Source organism: Suricata suricatta, chromosome 5 (assembly GCF_006229205.1).
Source record: "Suricata suricatta isolate VVHF042 chromosome 5, meerkat_22Aug2017_6uvM2_HiC, whole genome shotgun sequence".
Taxonomy (NCBI): Eukaryota; Metazoa; Chordata; class Mammalia; order Carnivora; family Herpestidae; genus Suricata; species Suricata suricatta.
Window position 1 is genome coordinate 141,839,217 of NC_043704.1, and position 18,479 is coordinate 141,857,695.

Below are 18,479 nucleotides of genomic sequence, written 5' to 3' on the forward strand. Positions count from 1 at the left end.
ATCATATTCTAGATCATGGAGGGGCAGTTGTTTAGGATAAAACTGCAATGCTTCAATATGTGTGGTTCATGAAACCAGGGCTAAAACTGCATATCTCGCCTTAGATATTAATTTAGCTGCATTGATTATTGCTTGCACGGACAATATTTATACGCACCCTTATTAGAGGCTATTGTAAGCACTCCAGTGACTCCCACAGTGTTTGTCGTGTCCACTGGCTCGTGTTGTGTTCCCACTAGAAGAGAGGTCTGCAGAAGCACGGTTATGTAGAAATTATACTGTCTGGGAGAGGAATTCGATAGCCTGCAGCAGTGTTAATCCACCGAGCAATGGATTGCATGTGTATGTGCAGGCTAAATAATGTATGATTTAAGACAGGAATGTGGTTTGTATTCATTTTTGGATAGTAAAAGACTTGGCGTGTCAGTCCCATGGGAGACGTTATCCAGGGCTTTACCCTTGAGTGGATAAAAGAGTACAAATTCTGTTGCACTGGAGATGAATAAAAACAAATTGAGGAGACCTTCAGCAGAACAGACTGCTGTGTGATGGAGTCCAAGCCTCCTCCAAAAAAACCACCAGACCAACTGCTTCAGGATCCTGCCAGCAACCAGATGCTGGGAATAGAATTGACTGCAGTTTGGCATCGAGGCCCCGTGATTGCCAGCCAAAGGGAATTGCATGCAAAAAATATTTAAAATTCTCTTTGTAAAAGAATTATGTTTTCAATAAGAGGAAGAAGCATGTTTCAGACCTGGTGTGCTGCAAATGAAGTGTGACGTACCAATGTCTTAGTTACGGAGGGTAGCGGCATGGGGAGGTGAATGCCATATATACTCGAGGGTCAGAAGTTGAACTTGGGTTAGGTGATGGGGTTTTTCAATGAAGTAGGTTGTAGGCCATTGAGTTATTATTATTATTCTATTAGGGGAACCACAGCAGAATTAGTTCTTCAAGGAGACGGGCTGGATCAGTTTAAGGCAGTGATTGCCAACCAGGGCACTCTTACCCCCATAGAGGACATTTGACAATATCTGGAAACATTTTGGGCAGTCACAACCTGGGGGGAGGGTGGTGCACCTGCCATCTAGTAGCCAAGGATGGGGTGCTGTTAATCTTACAGTGTACAGTATAGCCCAATGTCAATAGTGACAAGGTTTAGAACCTTGGCTTAAGATGGTCTGGCTGATGTGTGTATGTTATAGCCCTGCCTTCAGACAGGTTCATCTCATATGTTTGATTCTGCATAATGAAAGATGATTTCTAATGATTTACCCTCTTGATATGTGAATAGCATGTACTGACTGTATCAGACGCTTTCTGTTAAAATTGAAAAAAAAAAAAAAAAAGAAAACAAACAAAACTACAACCCATGTCTCCCTCCAGTTTACCTCCAAAGTATGTAGGGGTTAAAAGCACGATGTGCCTCCCTCCAAACCTACATACACAAATCACACCTTTTAAAAGACTAGGAGGACCCGGATGATTCACTCTTCAAACTTGAAAAATGAGGCATCTTAACAAAGCACCAAATGAAACAGCTGCTGTAGGATAATCTGCAAGCCGGTTCATTTTCCTGTTACCAAATAACGTCCATGAATCTTGACAAATGAACCCACTTGTTTGACATTATTTGAAAAACTCATTACACATTTGCTTCTGATGGTCACTTCCCCTTCAAAATTAAATGTTAAGATGGACTTCATTTAAATTCTGATAGAGGAAAGGCCTTATTAACCTCCATTCTGACCGTATACTGTTTATCATCCTCATTCGGTTTCTCCCCCATATACCTGGATGCAGGAGAGCTTCTGTCCTTGTCTTCCATCAAAGTTGACCTGCAAGAAAACCGTTCACGTTGACTGGTACCCCTGTCATTAGTAGGTGACCTGTAGTGCTGGGGGGGACTGCCTGACTCCCGGAGTCAAATTTCCTAGGTTCAGAGTAGGACTCCAGCTATGTGACCTTGAGAAGGTCATCTGCCCCTTTTGCGTTCAGTGTTCTCACTTACAGTTGAGAAGAATATTATTGCCTCATTGGGCTGTTCTATACAATGCCTACTAGGAATCACGCAACAACTATTACCTGTAATTATTAGAATCATCATGTTCTAAAACGGATGTCGGATCATTTTATTTCCCAAAGAAAACACTGGTACCAGTCCACTGAAGCAGCAGTCCCACCATGCGGTTTAGAGTTTCAACCCCCTCCCATGACGCCTAACAGACCCTCCCAGCTACACCCCCATGAATAAGCCCCTCAGGAAAATCTGCGTATTTGCCAAGCCTATGCAGGTTCAAGAGAAACCCTCTCTCCCTCCTTCAATCGGAGTGCCAGCAGAAGGCCCTCTTCTGAAAATCTGCCCTGGTTACTGGTTCTAACCTGGCTGACTGCAAATTCATAGCAGCTCCCTTACAGGGTGTGGGAACCCTGGACTGTAAGTCCTCACCGCTCCTAAATGGGATTTGTAAAGTGCGACTTTCAGCAATATAGCGACGTCAATTTTATCTGGGGGGAAATAAATTCTTTTTTTACTAACGTTTTAAAATTTCTCCCTTTTTGCCTCAAAATAATTTAAATGCTAATCAATGATAAAACCCCAAATCCATTTGAAGACAAAGAATTGAGAAAGGAATCAGAGCCGCTTTCAATTAGGAAAGTGGTTGCTATGACCATTAACCTCTACAGATTATTGCTCCTGTTTTTTTTTTTTTTCAAAGATGCTGTAGTTCGGTCATTTGTCTTTGGCACCAGAGCACACACAACGTTGCTTTTGCTTTTCACAAATTCATTCATTTAGGCCTGGGCATTTGTCAGACGTTCTGGGAAACTTCTGCCAATGTTTTGTTGATTAAAGGGTGTGTGTTTTTGGAAAGTAGGTGGAGAGGAGGGAATTTGTAATTCTTAAAAACCAAAGGATGATTTACAACGCAGACCACTACCCAAATCATTCAGTATATCACCGACAGATTAATGAAATATTAAGGAGTAGTAGTGAGAATATAGGCATTCCGTCTTAAAATCTGTGGATTGATTGGTTCAACGCTGAGACAGTCTACCTCTTTCAGCAGAACTTCTAGAACTCACAAACAAGAATATGACACAGATAACCACTTTTGATGGTGTATTTTATTTCAAAGGGCTTTTGAAATGCATCATTTCTCCACAACAGCCTGGTGCTTCTGTCTCTTTATAAATTACAGACCTCATTTTCATGCATTTTCATGCATACAAGTAGCCTATAGTCATCCCAGCTTTGAGTTGCTTTTGAGTGTTTTGTTTATTTTTTTTCCTAGTAAATACTTTGAGCACTTTGGAGGGCACATGTATTGTTTTAAGCACCATGCAATTTACTAAATGGCATTCTGGCTATGGAAATGCTTACGAAGACCCATGAGGGTGAGCGTAGAGGGGCAGAGAATTAAGTAAACACATATTGAACATCCTATAGATAATACTTTCTTATTTGATCAATCAAGGACTCAATCTGAGCTGGTCCATCAGATCAATGCTACATAAAGCTGAAGACAAGATTTTTTGCCTCCCTGATAGTTTTAAAAGCTATGCAATGGGGAAAACTGCTTTTAACAAAGCCCCATTTTAAAAGAAGCCTGAGTACAGAATGGAATTCAAAGAATTTGGAGAGAGGGGAGGTGAAAGTGGTAACAAACAGCTTTTAAAAAGCCCTGGGAAATATAAGAAAATAGAGCACATTCAGGAAGTAAAAGATAAATCCCATCTGTCCCATTGAGAGATATAGAGACTAGGACACTACGTTAGCAAGGATGTGTTAAATGCTTACTAAGTGCAGGAATTGTAAAGAGATAGGGCTAGAGCGTATGGAGTGTCCAAGGAGTGAAACGGATTTCTTAGGTCAAGGTGGACTAGGTGTTCATGCGAACCAAGAAACTTCATGCAGCTTTATGCAGATATTAAATTCCAAAAGGCAATGGGTGTATGCCATTTTATGCAAACATTGGGAACAGAAAGTATTCTCCTGCGTAATTTGTTATAAAATCCCACACTAAAACTGTTGGTAGTAAATCAAATAATACCTAAGAAATGGTCGAGGAAAATGTTTATTTCAATGAAAGAGACCCTGGTTCTGTCCCACCTCTCTGTTCCTTAAAGAAGCTGCCTAGGACACTAGAGCAGTGTGTATTGCTTTTGACCATTCTATCTCATCCTTCCCCCACTTTCCTTTCTACAAGGAAAGCATGAGCCAGATGGCGGATCTGGTGGATCCACAAGGTGGACCAGACCCCAGCCTAGGAAGCAGTGAGAATTCAGAGAAAAGGATGCTTCTAGAAAGCTCCCAGAAATTTTGGTAGCTGACTGTATTTTGAGATTTAGAATTAAGGACCTGAAACTGACACCAAAGCCTCTAGCGTGAGGGGCTAGAAGAATGTCAACAACCTCAGAGAGAAATGTGGTTGTTGCACTGGGTGGCTGGGGTGGGGACGTGAGAGGTAAGAGAGCAGAGGTAATGAGTTTCATTTCACATGGTGTATCTAAGAGGCATTGTCCTGTAGCCAGTTGGAAATATGGACTAGGGCAGGTCGGATCATTCTGGAAGGTGTAAAACAGACTATTATAGCAAGAAACAAGGCTGGATGCTGATAAAACTTGGCCTCTTTTCCCTGTGGGCTAAGTGCTGTGTCTATTCAGTTTGTACTGTTCATGATGTAGATTAAGTATTTATCAAACAACTACTTGCTGGTTGATAAGTACACACCTTTACCCCTGATAGAACAGCTAATGTGTCTTCAGGTTATAACTCAGCCCAAACTTTCCCCACGGAATCTTAGTGGTACCTTTAGGTAATGTTCTGGGTTATGACTGAGAATATCTGGGATAGTTATATAGCCTAATCTTACTGGCAAGGCAGATATGAACTACAAACATTATCATGATTGTTATTCTTGCATTTTTGTTATTGCTAACGTTTATTGTGCACTTTCTAATTTCTGGGAACCATTTTGTGTACATTCGCTCATTGACTTTTTGTCGAGATCCTGTGACATACTATTGAGAGTACTATTTATATCCTCCTCATATTGATGAGAATGCTGAGTCTCAGCGAGATTAAGGCACCATATGAAGGTCACACAGCCAGGAAGAGATGCAGCAGGAATGCAAACTCAGTCCGTTAATTTTAGAACTTTTGAAGATATGCCCGTTTGATGAAAAAATGAAGTATATTGAGTAGTATATCTACTAATTCTGACATGTGTAGTTACCACATTGTATATTCAAAGTTGCTGGGGGTCATTTATCTGCTTATAACACAGTTTCACAGGTTAGAGTGGTGGTTCTTTCCGGGGGGACATTTGGCAGCATGTAGAAAAATGTTGGTTGTCACAACTGGGGGACAGCTGCTCCTAGAATCTGGTGGGTGAAGGACAAGGACACTGCTACCATCCTACAATGAACAATGTAGGGTGTACATTGTAAGGAATAAAAAGCCCTGTAGCAAAGAATTATCCCAAGTTGTCAGTAGCACGTAGATTAAGACCTTCAACTAGAGTAACTTAAAGGAGATCTTGATTGTGTCGAGAAAATGGTAGCTCAGTATCTCAAAACACAGGGTGTTGACCATGAAGAAGCAGATTTGGGAGTGGTAGAAAGAGAAGAGATATTCATCCATCCATTTGGTCATTCCTAGACTCGCTATTCATAAAGTGATTCTTATGTATCAGGAACTATGTTGAAGACTGATGGTGACGACCACCGTATGAGGCAGTTTTCTGTTCAGTTGGTTGGTTTGGGTTTTGCTTTTTGGAGAGAAGGGGGGAAGAAGGAGTGGAGACAAAGCAAAGATCTGTGGCTTGTGAATGGTGAGCCAGAGGCAGAGCTTTGGAGCCAAGAGCAAACTACATTCTTCTCATGGGGAGGGAGGTAACGTGCTACTTTACAAGTCTAAGGGAGATCACAAGGGGACCAACTCAGAAGCCATATGCCACTGTCAGGCGCCCCCGGGAACTTCTTTGTGTCCCATTGATGGCTAACTTACGTGGATCCAGATGCAGCGCCAGCGTGGGGGGAACGATGTTCTCAGAAGCTACCGGGCAATGATATAAATATGTGTGTGCATGTGTGGATCAGAGAGGCCGAGAAGCCTGCACTGCTTTCGAGTTGCGCTGCTGGCCTGTGAATTGGTGCTGGCCTTGTCTCTCCAGTAACAGCCTTCTCTGTTTCCAGCCGTCCTATGCGCCAGCTCCCCACCCCATGGCTCCTCCCAGCCCCAGCACAAACAGCAGCAGCAACAACAGCAGCAGCAACAGCAGCGGGGAACAGTTGAGTAAAACCAACCTGTACATTCGAGGCCTTCCGCCAGGCACCACTGACCAGGACCTGATCAAGCTGTGCCAACCGTAAGTACCCTCTGCTCCTGGCGCCGCTCCTCCCCTCCGTGCTGGCTCACCTTGGCTCAGTCCACACAGGACTCGATATTGCCCTTGGCACACCCCGCTTTATTGCTGCCTCAGGGAGGAAGATTCTGCTGTACAAATGGGGCTTCAATTGGAGGTCGCAGTCCAGCTTGCTAGGGAATGGAATATGTGGACTTGTCTCGTTAGGGGGTAGAGGTTCCAGAGCAGACGTGCCTGGCCGTGCTGGCCGGTATGCACGTGTGGACCAAAAAGATGATGAGCAGGCGTCCCAATATGGCTGGTGGAATCGGTAATGAATCTCATAAAGGTAGCCACTTTTGGGGGCAAGTATTAGGGAAGGCAATCTCAAAACTTTACTAATAGTAGATTTCAGGATGGTTACCTGAAGTCTTGCAGAGCTTTTCTGGCCAGTTCTTGGTAAACAGAAGTTAACCAGGGCCAGGTAATTGGGGAATTATAAAACTAAGACTCTGGTTTCCTTGAAAGCATCCACTTCCACATCCAGTGAAGCTATTTCCCACCAAGGCCAAGAACCATACTCACCAAGTTTTTTGGATTTGCTAGGAAATGTGGTACAATTACAATGCCCTTCCAAAATGCTTTTGTTAATCTACTATCTACAAACACTTAGGTTATGAACTGTCTTATTTCTGTGCAAATAGAATAAACATATTTACGTGTACCCTCCAAATAAAATTAATAATGGATGATGAATTAAGACTCATGGACCTGTATTTTTAGATTGCTGTCTGAGTATTTTAAAAGTAATATCAGTACAGCTATTAGTCATTCAAGTGTGCCTTAGCTGGGTATTTTTAAATTTGGGAACCTGTTACTCAATTTTTCTTTTTCTCTTTTCAATGCTTTTACAAGAAGGTTGAGAGGATATTTATTTTGTAAATTTTCCAACCTCTAAAATATTGGAAGAGGAAAACAAAGCAGACTGTATTTATTTGTCTTTGTTCTGGATCTTATGGTTGGGAACAAATATCAAGACACCAGGAAGTGACTGATAAATCAAAACCCAAATCATAACTCTATAATCAATTGACAAAGCAATTTGTAGATTACAGTGGGAAAGCCCTTTCACTTGTGAAAGCCTTGTGATTTGTGAAAGAGGTGGAGCAAAACTTTGAAGAATAAATATTTACTTAAAAGGAGTTGCTTAAACAAAAGGAATGTGCCAGGGCTAAAACATATAAATATCGATTAGGCTTTAGTCTGTAAAAGGTTGGGGTTGAGAATTGGAAGGTAAATAACTCAACTTTTTCCTGTTGTTGTTAGAAAAAAATCTAAACTATTTGGAAAAGTAAGGACTCTGAAAATGTGAGATTGTGGACTTTATGTTAAAGAGCTTCAGAAGAAACATCTCTTAACGGATGCTGATATGAAAGGATAGCTATTATCTTTGACTCATATTGGGATCTCACTTGCAAAAAATATTGAGGGGTTTAAGAAAATATTTTTCTCATTGCTCCCTACCACTCAGAGTTCAGCGAACACCAGATTTCTAGGCCCCAAAGATGAAGATTCACTAGGCTTGGGATGGAGACCAAGAATATACATTTCCAAGAATATGTATTGTCTCTCTGCTATTGTTGATGCTGCTGATTTTTGAGAGGCACTTCTTTCTTCAATAGTATGAAGACCGCTATGTCTAATACAGAAAGTTCCACTTAGTTTATGAAGGTAGTTGAGCTGGAATCTGTGTATTAAAGCCCACTCAGCCACTGTGTGATTTGGGGGCAAATCATTTACTCTCTTTGAGCCTCAGTCTCCTCTGATGGAAGAGTAGGTTGACTTTGATTATTTCTAGGTGCCCCTGTACCACCAGAGGTGTGCTGGTGCTGCCTTTGGTGCATTGTTAAACATTCAGGAATTCTCGGCGTGATGTGTTCTAGACTCAGTGGCTTAAAATCAGCTGTGGCGGGAATATTTACATCAGAGGAACCAGCAAGCCCTAGAAATCTGGGCATTTTAAATTGTATAGTATGTTTTTGGAGAGCTGGCGTACGAACACACCACGGATGTAGCATTACTGTAGATTTCTGTCAGTGTCCACTTTTGATAGAATGTTGCCAGAAATATATAAATGGAAAATGTTACCTAAATACCTGTATTGGTGGGTTTTTTTAATTGTTTATTTATTTTGGGAGAGAAAGGGAGCATGCAAGCAGGGTAGGAGCAGAGAGAGAGGGAAAGAGAGTCCCAAGCAGGCTCTGCACCGTCAACACAGAACCTGACATGGGGCTCAAACTCACAAACCAGGAGATCATGACCTGAGCTGAAATCAAGAGTCAGATGCTCAACCCACCAAGCCGCCGAGGTGCCCCAGCCTGTATTGGTGTTTGTAACTCAGGAGAGAGATGCAGTGACCCAGAGACATGATATTTGAGGAAAGAAGTTTTGTTAATGTTCTTATGCACATCTGAGACAGAGAATGCTAGGAGCACAGAGGGGACAGATTACCTGTTCATGTTAGTTTTTGCCAGCTAGTAAGATCGATTGTAATGCTGTTGCTATTACAAACGTGTCTGTGGGTTCTCTGGTTACTGAAGTGGTCTGGACCTAGAGTTTATTGCTCAGATTGTTTTTCCTAGAGAATTTTGAAGAACTGATGTGATCAAGCCACATAATGCAATGGGAATAGCTGTGCGCCAAGAGATCAGGTTTTATGTCCTGGCTCTTCCATCCACTGGGTGTGTGGCCTTAGACCCCTGCCCTGTTTTTGCCCTAACGTTGGTTTCCCCCATATAGAAAATAATGGGTTTAAACCTGATAATCCTTTAAGCTTCTTTCACGCTAAAATGTTGATACTTCGTTGAGACCCTCATTATTACTTAGCAGTATAGTGTGCTCGTGGATACTTCTATATTTTTCTCCAATCCCCTTTTGCAGTTTTGGCAGGGCCACAGCCTGAGACAATTTGGCTGGATGGGTACCGCCTGATATGTGGGGATGCCTGTGGTAAGAGATCCATGCAGACCACTTGTAAAATCTCTATTCCTCTCTTGTAGAGTGGGTATCTCATGTTAGTCGTTAGTATTTTTTTAAAATATTTTTAATGTTTATTTTTGAGAGAAGAGAGACAGAGAACACAAGTGTGGGAGGGGCAGAGAGAGAGGGAGGCACAGATTCTGGAGCAAGCTCCAGGCTCCAAGCTGTCAGCACAGAGCCTGACATGGGGCTTGAACCCACAAACTGCGAGATCATGACGTGAGCGAAAGTTAGATGCTCAATTGACTGAGCCAATCAGGCGCCCTGATCATTAATATTTTTTAAATTATTTTTTTAAAGTTTATTTTAATTGATAGAGAGGGAATGTTGGGTGGGGGGAGGACAGAGAGAGAAAGAGAGAGAAAATCTCAAGAAAGCTCTGCACTACCAGCACGGAGCCTGATGCAGGGCTCAATCCTACAAATTGCAAGATTATGACCTGAGCCAAAGCCAAGAGTTGCACATTCAACCGACTATGCCACGCATGTGCCCAACATTGGTATTTTACCTCAGCAGTCTTCTAAAGTCTCAAATCATTTCACGTTCCTGTTACTCATCCCAGCCCTTTAAAATAATTTCACCTACAAATAGATAATATCTCTTGATTTAAATGGACTTGCCATCAAGATCAGTTTTCCATGTTTATTTATTAAATTAGAAGTACTTTTAGAGTTTCTTTCTTATAAGAAATGCAATATTTGCTAGTATCTATAGTAATAGAAGAATAGATAAAACAGAGATATATCAGAAATAAGCATAGATATAGCGAATTATCTGGTATTGGAATACAGCATCCATATTAATACTAATGAACAGCAAAAAAATAGTATTAAAGAAAAGAAATTACATTACATCTCGATGTATAATCTGAGAGCAAATTCCTATTAAGGGATTCCATTCACATACATTATCAAAGCTCCTGGGTTCGGGTCACAAGTAAAATCAAAGAAAAGATGACAAGACTGCTGAATGATTTCACTCTATGGGAACTCTCTCTAGTTATGTTTTGAATGAATACATTGTATTGTGTGTCTTGTAGGAGATACTATAGTTAAGGACTGTAACATCTTTATCTTCAGAAATCTCAAGGAACTCTATTGTGTTCTCCATCAAGAAATATTTTTTTAAGACTTTATGATTTTATTTTGGGACACAGAGAGGGAGCAGAGAAAGAGGAAGACAGAATCTGAAGCAGGCTCCAGGCTCTGAGCTATCAGCACAGAGCCTGACGTGGAGCTTGAACCCACGGGCTGTAAGATCATGACTTGAACCAAAGTTGGACACTTAACCAACTGAGCCACCCAGGCGCCCCTCCGTCATGAATGTGTCATCAATATGCTAGTAACCATTTAAGGGCTATAGTGTTAAGAGCACTAAAGGCAAATATAATGGCAACCAAAAACTCCTATTAATTATGAGATTATATTCATGAGATGGATTATCTCTGGAGATCCTGGGTGTAATACTTGGATTATATACCCCTTATGCTTATCCCACAGAGAGGACATGGAAGTAGGAAAAGATAGATTTGGCTTAGGAGAGAGAGGAAATGAGCAAGAAAGAGCATCACAACTTTTGGACCAAATAAAATTTTGGTGATGTAGTCATTTTTGCATGTTAAGCTATATTTCCTCCCTCAAAAAACTGGCAATTTCTATGATACGATTGTAAACATGCCCTTGAAACACAGTGAAATTGCGCCTAAAAAATAAAACCACATATTTCACATAGTAAACAATTTTATTAAAAAAATTTTTTTAATGTTTTATTTATTTTTGATACAGAGAGAGACAGAGCATAGAGGGGGAGGGACAGAGAGAGAAGGAGACACAGAACCGGAAGCAGGCTCCAGGCTCTGAGCTAGCTGTCAGCACAGAGCCTGATGCGGGGCTCGAACCTACGAACGTGAGATCTGACCTGAGCCGAAGTCGCAGGCTTAACCGACTGAGCCACGCAGGCACTCCAGTAGACAGAATTTTAAATTGAAAAGATATCACAAGCCCACTTGGGATCCTATGTCTCCCTCACTCTCTGCCCTTCCCACTCCTCTCCCTCCCCTCCTTCTCTCTCTCTCAAGGAAAATAAACATTAAAAAATGTTTAAATAAATAAATAAATAAATCTGTGTTTTGATTAAAAAAAGATATCCTGATGTATTTATATATTCCACGTATACAATACCTTTTATCCAAATGTCCTCAAGACTTTAAAGTGTTCATCAGTGCATTGCCCAGAGATGGCTCTGCCAAACTTTGCCCCTACTTCTACATCATCAACTAATCTGGCGTTATTGACAACACTGTGTATGTATAGAGTGAATTATTCGGTTATAAAGTGAGCCTGCAATTGCTAAGGCCACTTGAAGCAGAATGAAGGGAAAGGAGGGGAACTCTTGGGTGGGTGCTCACATATTTCTAATCATCACCAGAAGACAGGGGGAGTCTGGTTACCTGCCCTTCACTTTTCTCTGTAAATGTTCTCTTTGCTAAAGCTGTGGCACCCTAGCATTGCTTCCTTTAAAACGAAGCTGTAAATGTCACTTTAGCATTTAATCAGAGAGCACAAATGCCCCGAATGAAAAGCCAGGAGAACAAAGTAGGAGCATTTGAGCTCAAGGGCTGGGGGTCTGCCCAAGCTAATCTCCCCGACTTTCACCCAACCCCGTCGGATGTCTCGTTCCGGTGTGTGCGGAACGCTGAACAGGGAGAGCAGACTCCGGTGTCATCCGGGCTCCGAGTGCAGAGTGCATTATACATGGTGTCAGACAGTTTTGACAAATGCACCGACACAATCAAACCTTTTATCAATTTAAAAGTAACCTTGTCACAGTAATCTGTCAAACTGTTCAGATACAACTAAAGGAAAACAAGTCATCATGCACTTCAGAGTAGTGGAGTAAATAAGAAAAATGTGACTGGAGATTTTTTTTAGTTCTTTCTTACTGTGTCAATGAAGATTTAAAAGTTCCCTCTAATAAGACCCCAGGAAATTTATTAGTGGCTTTCTCCCAAAAGTCAGACTCAAATTACGCAGCCGCTTTTGAGGTGTCATAAATCTGTATGGTGGCAGGTGTGGGTACGAAGTGAATTTGAGGCTCTTTGAACCCTTCTTTGTATAATTTAAATGAGAGAGTGCCTTTAAGGTCCAAAGTAGATGTCTGAATTGACTCAGCCTAGATCTGACACTGGCTGCATATATTAATTTAGATTTATGTACAGTTATATTTGCCAACTATATTTTGTACACCAGACATAGGATTTGGTTTATAATTAATAGATAATTATCATTAATAATGAAATCTTATGTTTACATATAAATAGCATTTATTATCCATTACATATCATGCACTCTACATTTTTATATTACCTTAAGGCTCAAAATAGCAATAGTTACTGAGTAACTGTTGAGTAAACTCAGACTCACAAAGGTTAGGAGCCTTGTGGTCCAAGTTTACACAGCCATCCGTTTTCAGACCCAGCTCTTACTCGTAGCGCTTGAACATTCATTTAATGAGAATGAGGGCGAGCTAAGTCTTGAGTTCTAACACCCATGGCAGCCCTGAGGACCCCTTGAGAGCTTTAAAAAAATACTAATGCCTGGATCTCAGCCTCAAGGATTCTGGTTTAATGGTTATGGGGTCAGCTTAAATCACTGAGATGTTTAAAAGTCTCTGCAGTTAGGGGCCCCTAACTCGGTCAGGTAGGCATCTGACTCTTGATTTTGGTGCAGGTCATGCTCTCAGGGTTCATGAGTTTGAGCCTCACTCCTGCACTGGTAGCCTGGAGCCTCCTTGGGATTTTTTCTCTTTCAACCTCTCTTTCTGCCCCTGTCTTGCTCTCATGGACTCTCTCTCTCTATCAAAACACATAAATAGACATTAAAACAAATTACAGTCTGCTCAGGTAATTCTAACAAAGTTTGGAAACCCCTGGAGTAAATCATGGTCATGCTAATTAAAAAAATACTTTAATCATCTGTTTTAACTCCCTTACTCTGACTTGCATAGGATCTAGGAATTTAATAGGGGCCACCAATTTTTTTTTTCAATTGACTAGCAGACTTAAAAATAAGTTTTATTAAGACAACTTTGGAATGAATTGGATTTTCCAATTAAAAATGATATTTTTTAAAAAAATTTATGCATGGCAAATCAAGCCCTGAAATAGGGATCTAAAAGCACGTTAGTTAAAGAATGTCCTTGAAGCGTAGGCACTTGGGTGGCTCAGTCAGTTGAGTGTCTGGCTTTTGATTTCATTTCGGCTCAGGTCCTGATCCCAGGGTTGTGGAATCGAGCCCTGCATTGGGCTCTGTCAGTGCTAAGCAGGGAGCCTGCTTAAGATTCTCTCTCTCTCTCTCTCTCTCTCTCTCTCTCCCTTTGTCACTCTCCCCCTTTGTGCTCTCTCTCTTTCTGAAATAAAACATAAAATAAAATAAGAGTGTCCTTAGAAGGATCTCACTTCCCTTCACACAATTTTTATTAAGTCAAACATTTCTTTAACATTCCACTTTTTAATAACATTTGTATTTAACTGATGATTAAGCAAGGAGCTCTTCCTATTTCGACTCTTGTTATTAAACTTCTGTATATTTACATTTTTCTTGCTGACTTCAGTCTAATGACCATATCTTGTGAATCTTACAGATATAACTTTCTGGCATTTTGAGGACATTTTGGAAATTATTGTCCCACTGATTCACTGGCCATTTTTTTATTATTTTTTCATTACATTGGATGAAGAAGATTCTGTTGAATGTCTAGGATTTTTGCAAAATATATTTATTTAATTAGCTGATATTTGATAATACTTTTTCCTACTTATCCTGGAAACAGGGAAAATAAATAGAAGAATGAAACCATTGAGAGCACCAGTTAACGAAGGTGACTCTGTTGGTAGTAGCACAAAAAAGTTGGGGAGGGGAAAGAGGATGATTAACTCATTCTGGGTGTGCCAGCGAATGGCCCGGAGCTCTGGGAGAATTAGAATTCCAGACAGATACCTTGCTGAGTGCCTGAAATTCTGAGGGTCTTGAGATTGAAGGGCAGGACTCTGTTAAGCTCAGATGGCATCTAGATTTTCAGTTTGCCCATAGATATTCTAATTGCCAAATATGGCTGACATTTTTTAGTCCTTATCTTATTTGATCTCTCGGTTCCTTAACCCCATTTACCCCATTTACCTCTCTTTTATTCATGAAATGGTCTTACTCCTTGGCTATCATATTCCTCTATCTTGGGTCTCCTCTTATCTTCTGGAGATTCTTCTTTTCAACTTCTCTTCATCTGTCTTCCTCATGAATGGTTTTCTGTTTTTCAGAGTTTGGACCTCCTCTTTTCTTGTTCAAAAAGTCTACTTAAATAACTTCAGCTATTTTGATGAATATTAAATCTACATCTCCAGCCCATGGATTCTTCCCTTAGTCCAACATCCATATATCATTATTTCTGAAAGATTCCAAATTTGTATTCCAAGAGCTGTCAAACTCATTGTCCAAAGACAATTATTCTTAGACTTGTTCTGTCTTCAGTGTTCTGTTTCTCTGTGAATAGCACCACCATCCACCCAGTCATCTGGATTAAAAAAGAAAGAAAGAAAGGAAGGAAGGAAGGAAGGAAGCAAGAAAGAAGAGAAAGGGAGAAAGAAAGACAGACATCATAGAGTTACTCCTTTCTCCAACCTAGAAATAGTTGCCAAAGTACATAGATTTCAATTATTTAGTATTTATGACATCCAACACCTTTTCTGCTTCATTACTGACAAGATTTATTTACTCATTAATTAAAAGGTATTTATTGAATGTCATCCATGTGCCAAGCACTGCAGATAACTTAAGGAGTGGTGAAGTCTCTGTATAGAGCTTACATTGTAATGGAGAGAATAATAATAATTAGGGGCACCTGGGTGGGTCAGTCAGTTAAGCATCCAACTTTGGCTCAGATCATGATCTCATGGGTTTGTGAGTTCGAAACTCGTGTTGGGCTCTCTCCTGACAGCTCTCTAGAGCCTGCTTCAGATTCTGTGTCTTCCTCTTGCTCTGCCCCTTCACCACTTGCACTCTGTCTCTCTTTCTCAAAAATGAATAAACATTAAAAAATTAAAATTAAAAAATTTTAAATGGCTAATTAAAGAAGAAAACATTAGAATATGCCATGAAGAGAAGGATGAAATGCCATGAAAGGAGATGGTAAGTAATGACTGAGGGTTTAGTGTAGATTGGGTGATTTCTTTAAGATAAACTCTCAATTTCAAGAAGGAGCCAGGCATATGATATTTAGAAAGAAGGGCATTACAGGTAGATTTAAGCTTGTACAAAAGTCCAAAGGTAGAAGTGAGCTTGATGTATTCAAGGAACATACAGATCAGAACAGCAAAATAACAGTGAGTAAGGGAGGTAAGGATAGTGAGAGATGAAGCAAAAAAGGTACACCAGGGCAAGTCAGTAAGATTTTCTAAGCAGAGCATGGAGATTGGGTTTTATCTTAATTTATTTTTAAAGAAAAGTTATTCTGGCTACTCTGTAAAGGATTGATTTTATGGGCATATGAGGGAAGAGGCAAGCAAATGAGCAAGGAGGTCATTGTAGAAGTCCAAACAGGAAATCGTGATGACTTGGAGTAGGACCATTGTGATGGAGGAGCTTAGATGTGATGGATTCAGGATATATTTTTGGAGATGGTTTTGATAGAAGTTACTGATATGGCAGGGTGGTTAGGGAAAGAGAAATTAGAAATAATTCCTCAAGTTTTGGCTTTAGTATCTAAAAAAATGTACCGGGCCACTTCATAAAATGGGGAGGATTGTGGAAGGAACAATTTTGGGTGAATAGAAATCAAGAGTTCTCAATCTTGTTATTTTTGAGATCCTGTTAGACATCAAAAATAAGATACAAGTTGGCAGTTTGATAGATGACTAGTTTTCAAAGCAGTGGTTAGAGTAAAAAATATAGACTGGGAGTCATAAGCATTATAAGTGGCATTTAAACATATACTAATGTTACGAATATAGTGCCTAATATGTGCTGAACACTATTCTAAGTAGGTTACATGTAACTACTTCCTATTACATGTGTTAACTCATTTATCCCTCATGACCACCCCCATTTTATAGGTGAGAAGCCAATGACACAGAGAAGTTAAGTGACTTTCCCAGTGTTACACAGCTGGTCGTTGTCAAGTTCAGGATTTAAACTAAGGAGTTTGGTTTAACAGTTCTTCTCTTAACGATAATTCATACACAGGGTGTGTACACGGCAAGAAAAATTGTCATACAGCTCAACACTCTGAGATTCTGAGAAGGGGAGAAGCTACAAAAAGAGTTTATAAAAGAACAAGCAATGAGATCAAGGAAACCAGGGAAGCAGGAGGGTGATACAGAAGCTGGGGGAAGAAAGCATCTCAAGAATGCAGAATGATCAAGGCTCTTGAATACTTCTGAGAGGTTAAAAAATATACCAGCAGAGGGGCGCCTGGGTGGCTCAGTTGGTTAAGTGTCCAGCTTTGGCTCAGGTCTTGATCTCACGGTTCGTGAGTTTGAGCCCCGTGTCGGGCTCTGTGCTGACAGCTAGCTCAGAGCCTGGAGCCTGCTTCAGATTCTGTGTCTTCCTCTCTCTCTGACCCTCCCCTGCTCACGCTGTCTCTCTCTGTCTCTCAAAAATAAATGAAAAACATTAAAATATGTGCCAGCAGAGAATCACATTTGAATTTGGCAGCATCAAGGCATTGACAAGGGTTTGGGGAGTAGAAGATGGAAGCTACTTGGTGGGCCTTTCTCCAACGTCATTACCTGACAGTCTTTCCAAATGAAAATGTAGCTTGCCCAAGCTATACCTAAATAGTCATCTTCTGATTATTCTATCTGCCTCTCTTTTTCTCTCTCCTTCCTCCACTTTTGCTGGTTGTATTGGACTTAAATCACAAAACTGGTTCTAGGTAGGCTTTAAGTTCATGATGGGAGACAGAGAAAGCAGTGTTTCCCTCAGATGCTGCAGTCCAAATTGTTCCACTAGAGTGAAAGAAGAAAGGTTTCAAATAACACGCTCTTTTATTGTCTGGATCCCAAGGAGAGTTTTGGAGGGAAGCCTCAGGATAACTTGAGTCACATGCGTTTAAGGAACCAAATAGGATCAATACTGTGCTTATTCACTCAATAGTGCTGCTGAGGCAGGAAATAACCATTTATTCTTGCCTCAGCCACCAGGTTTCAGCTGTCAAACAGATCACACAGTGAGCCACCAACTGCTAACTCCATACCTAATGCAAAGTAATCTGGGCTCATTGAATGGTGTTTGCTGTTTGCTAAAAAAAAAAAATTTTTTTTTGGCTCTGGAGTCATTCTGCAGATTTCTCTTTGCAACCAATGACTTTGGGGGGCACAATATTAGAGAGTCTTGAGGAAAACACACAAAGCATATCTGTGTATTTGTCACATTCAAAAGTGACAGCTAGTCATCTGAAAATTGGCAATAGTATGATCTGTTTATGTCATTCAATCTTATGATTGCAAATAAGTAATCGTTACAAGTTATTCTTAGAAAGAAAATTTGAAAAACTTTTTGCCTTTATTTTTTACCCATTATCATATCCATTACATCTCTAACATTGTGGTGTCTTCTTGATGAACACGTATATTACATCATAAATGTTCTTTTAAATTTTTTGATCGTAGATTTGTTGTTTTAGTTTTTCAATCAAGATTATTGAGAAGTAACATTAAATCCATTCATTTTACATGCAAGTTTGATGAGTTTTGACAAATATATGCACCGATGTAGTTGCCATACCAATCATGATGTAAAATATTTCCATCATAACAAAAGCTTTTTAAAAATGCAAACATATGTGGTGAAATTCACAACTTGAAATCACTATGCAAGCAAGGATGTAGTGTCATTCCGTGAGAGTGTCAGAGACTTTTGAGTCAGTTGTGGGTTCTAGTTAACCTTTTATTAGGTGTGAAAACTTGGTCAAGTCATTTAGCCCATTTGAGTCTATTAGTGACTGATACATATTGAACCTTTAATAAATGCTGGTTGTTATTAATCACTTATACAATGGGGAAAAAGCCTTACTGTCATTCATATTTACATGTATTAG

The 18,479-nt window shown here is 40.2% G+C and overlaps 1 protein-coding gene across 3 annotated transcripts in view; it reads left to right on the top strand.

Annotated features, from left to right (window-relative positions):
* Window positions 1–18,479, top strand: part of RBMS3 (RNA binding motif single stranded interacting protein 3) — a 676,668-nt gene that overhangs the window by 143,141 nt on the left and 515,048 nt on the right. For all 3 annotated transcript variants that reach the window (XM_029940376.1, XM_029940377.1, XM_029940379.1), the window contains exon 2: window positions 6,202–6,374. In XM_029940376.1, the coding sequence (XP_029796236.1) occupies window positions 6,202–6,374 (173 nt within the window). The remainder of the gene's footprint in view (window positions 1–6,201; window positions 6,375–18,479) is intronic.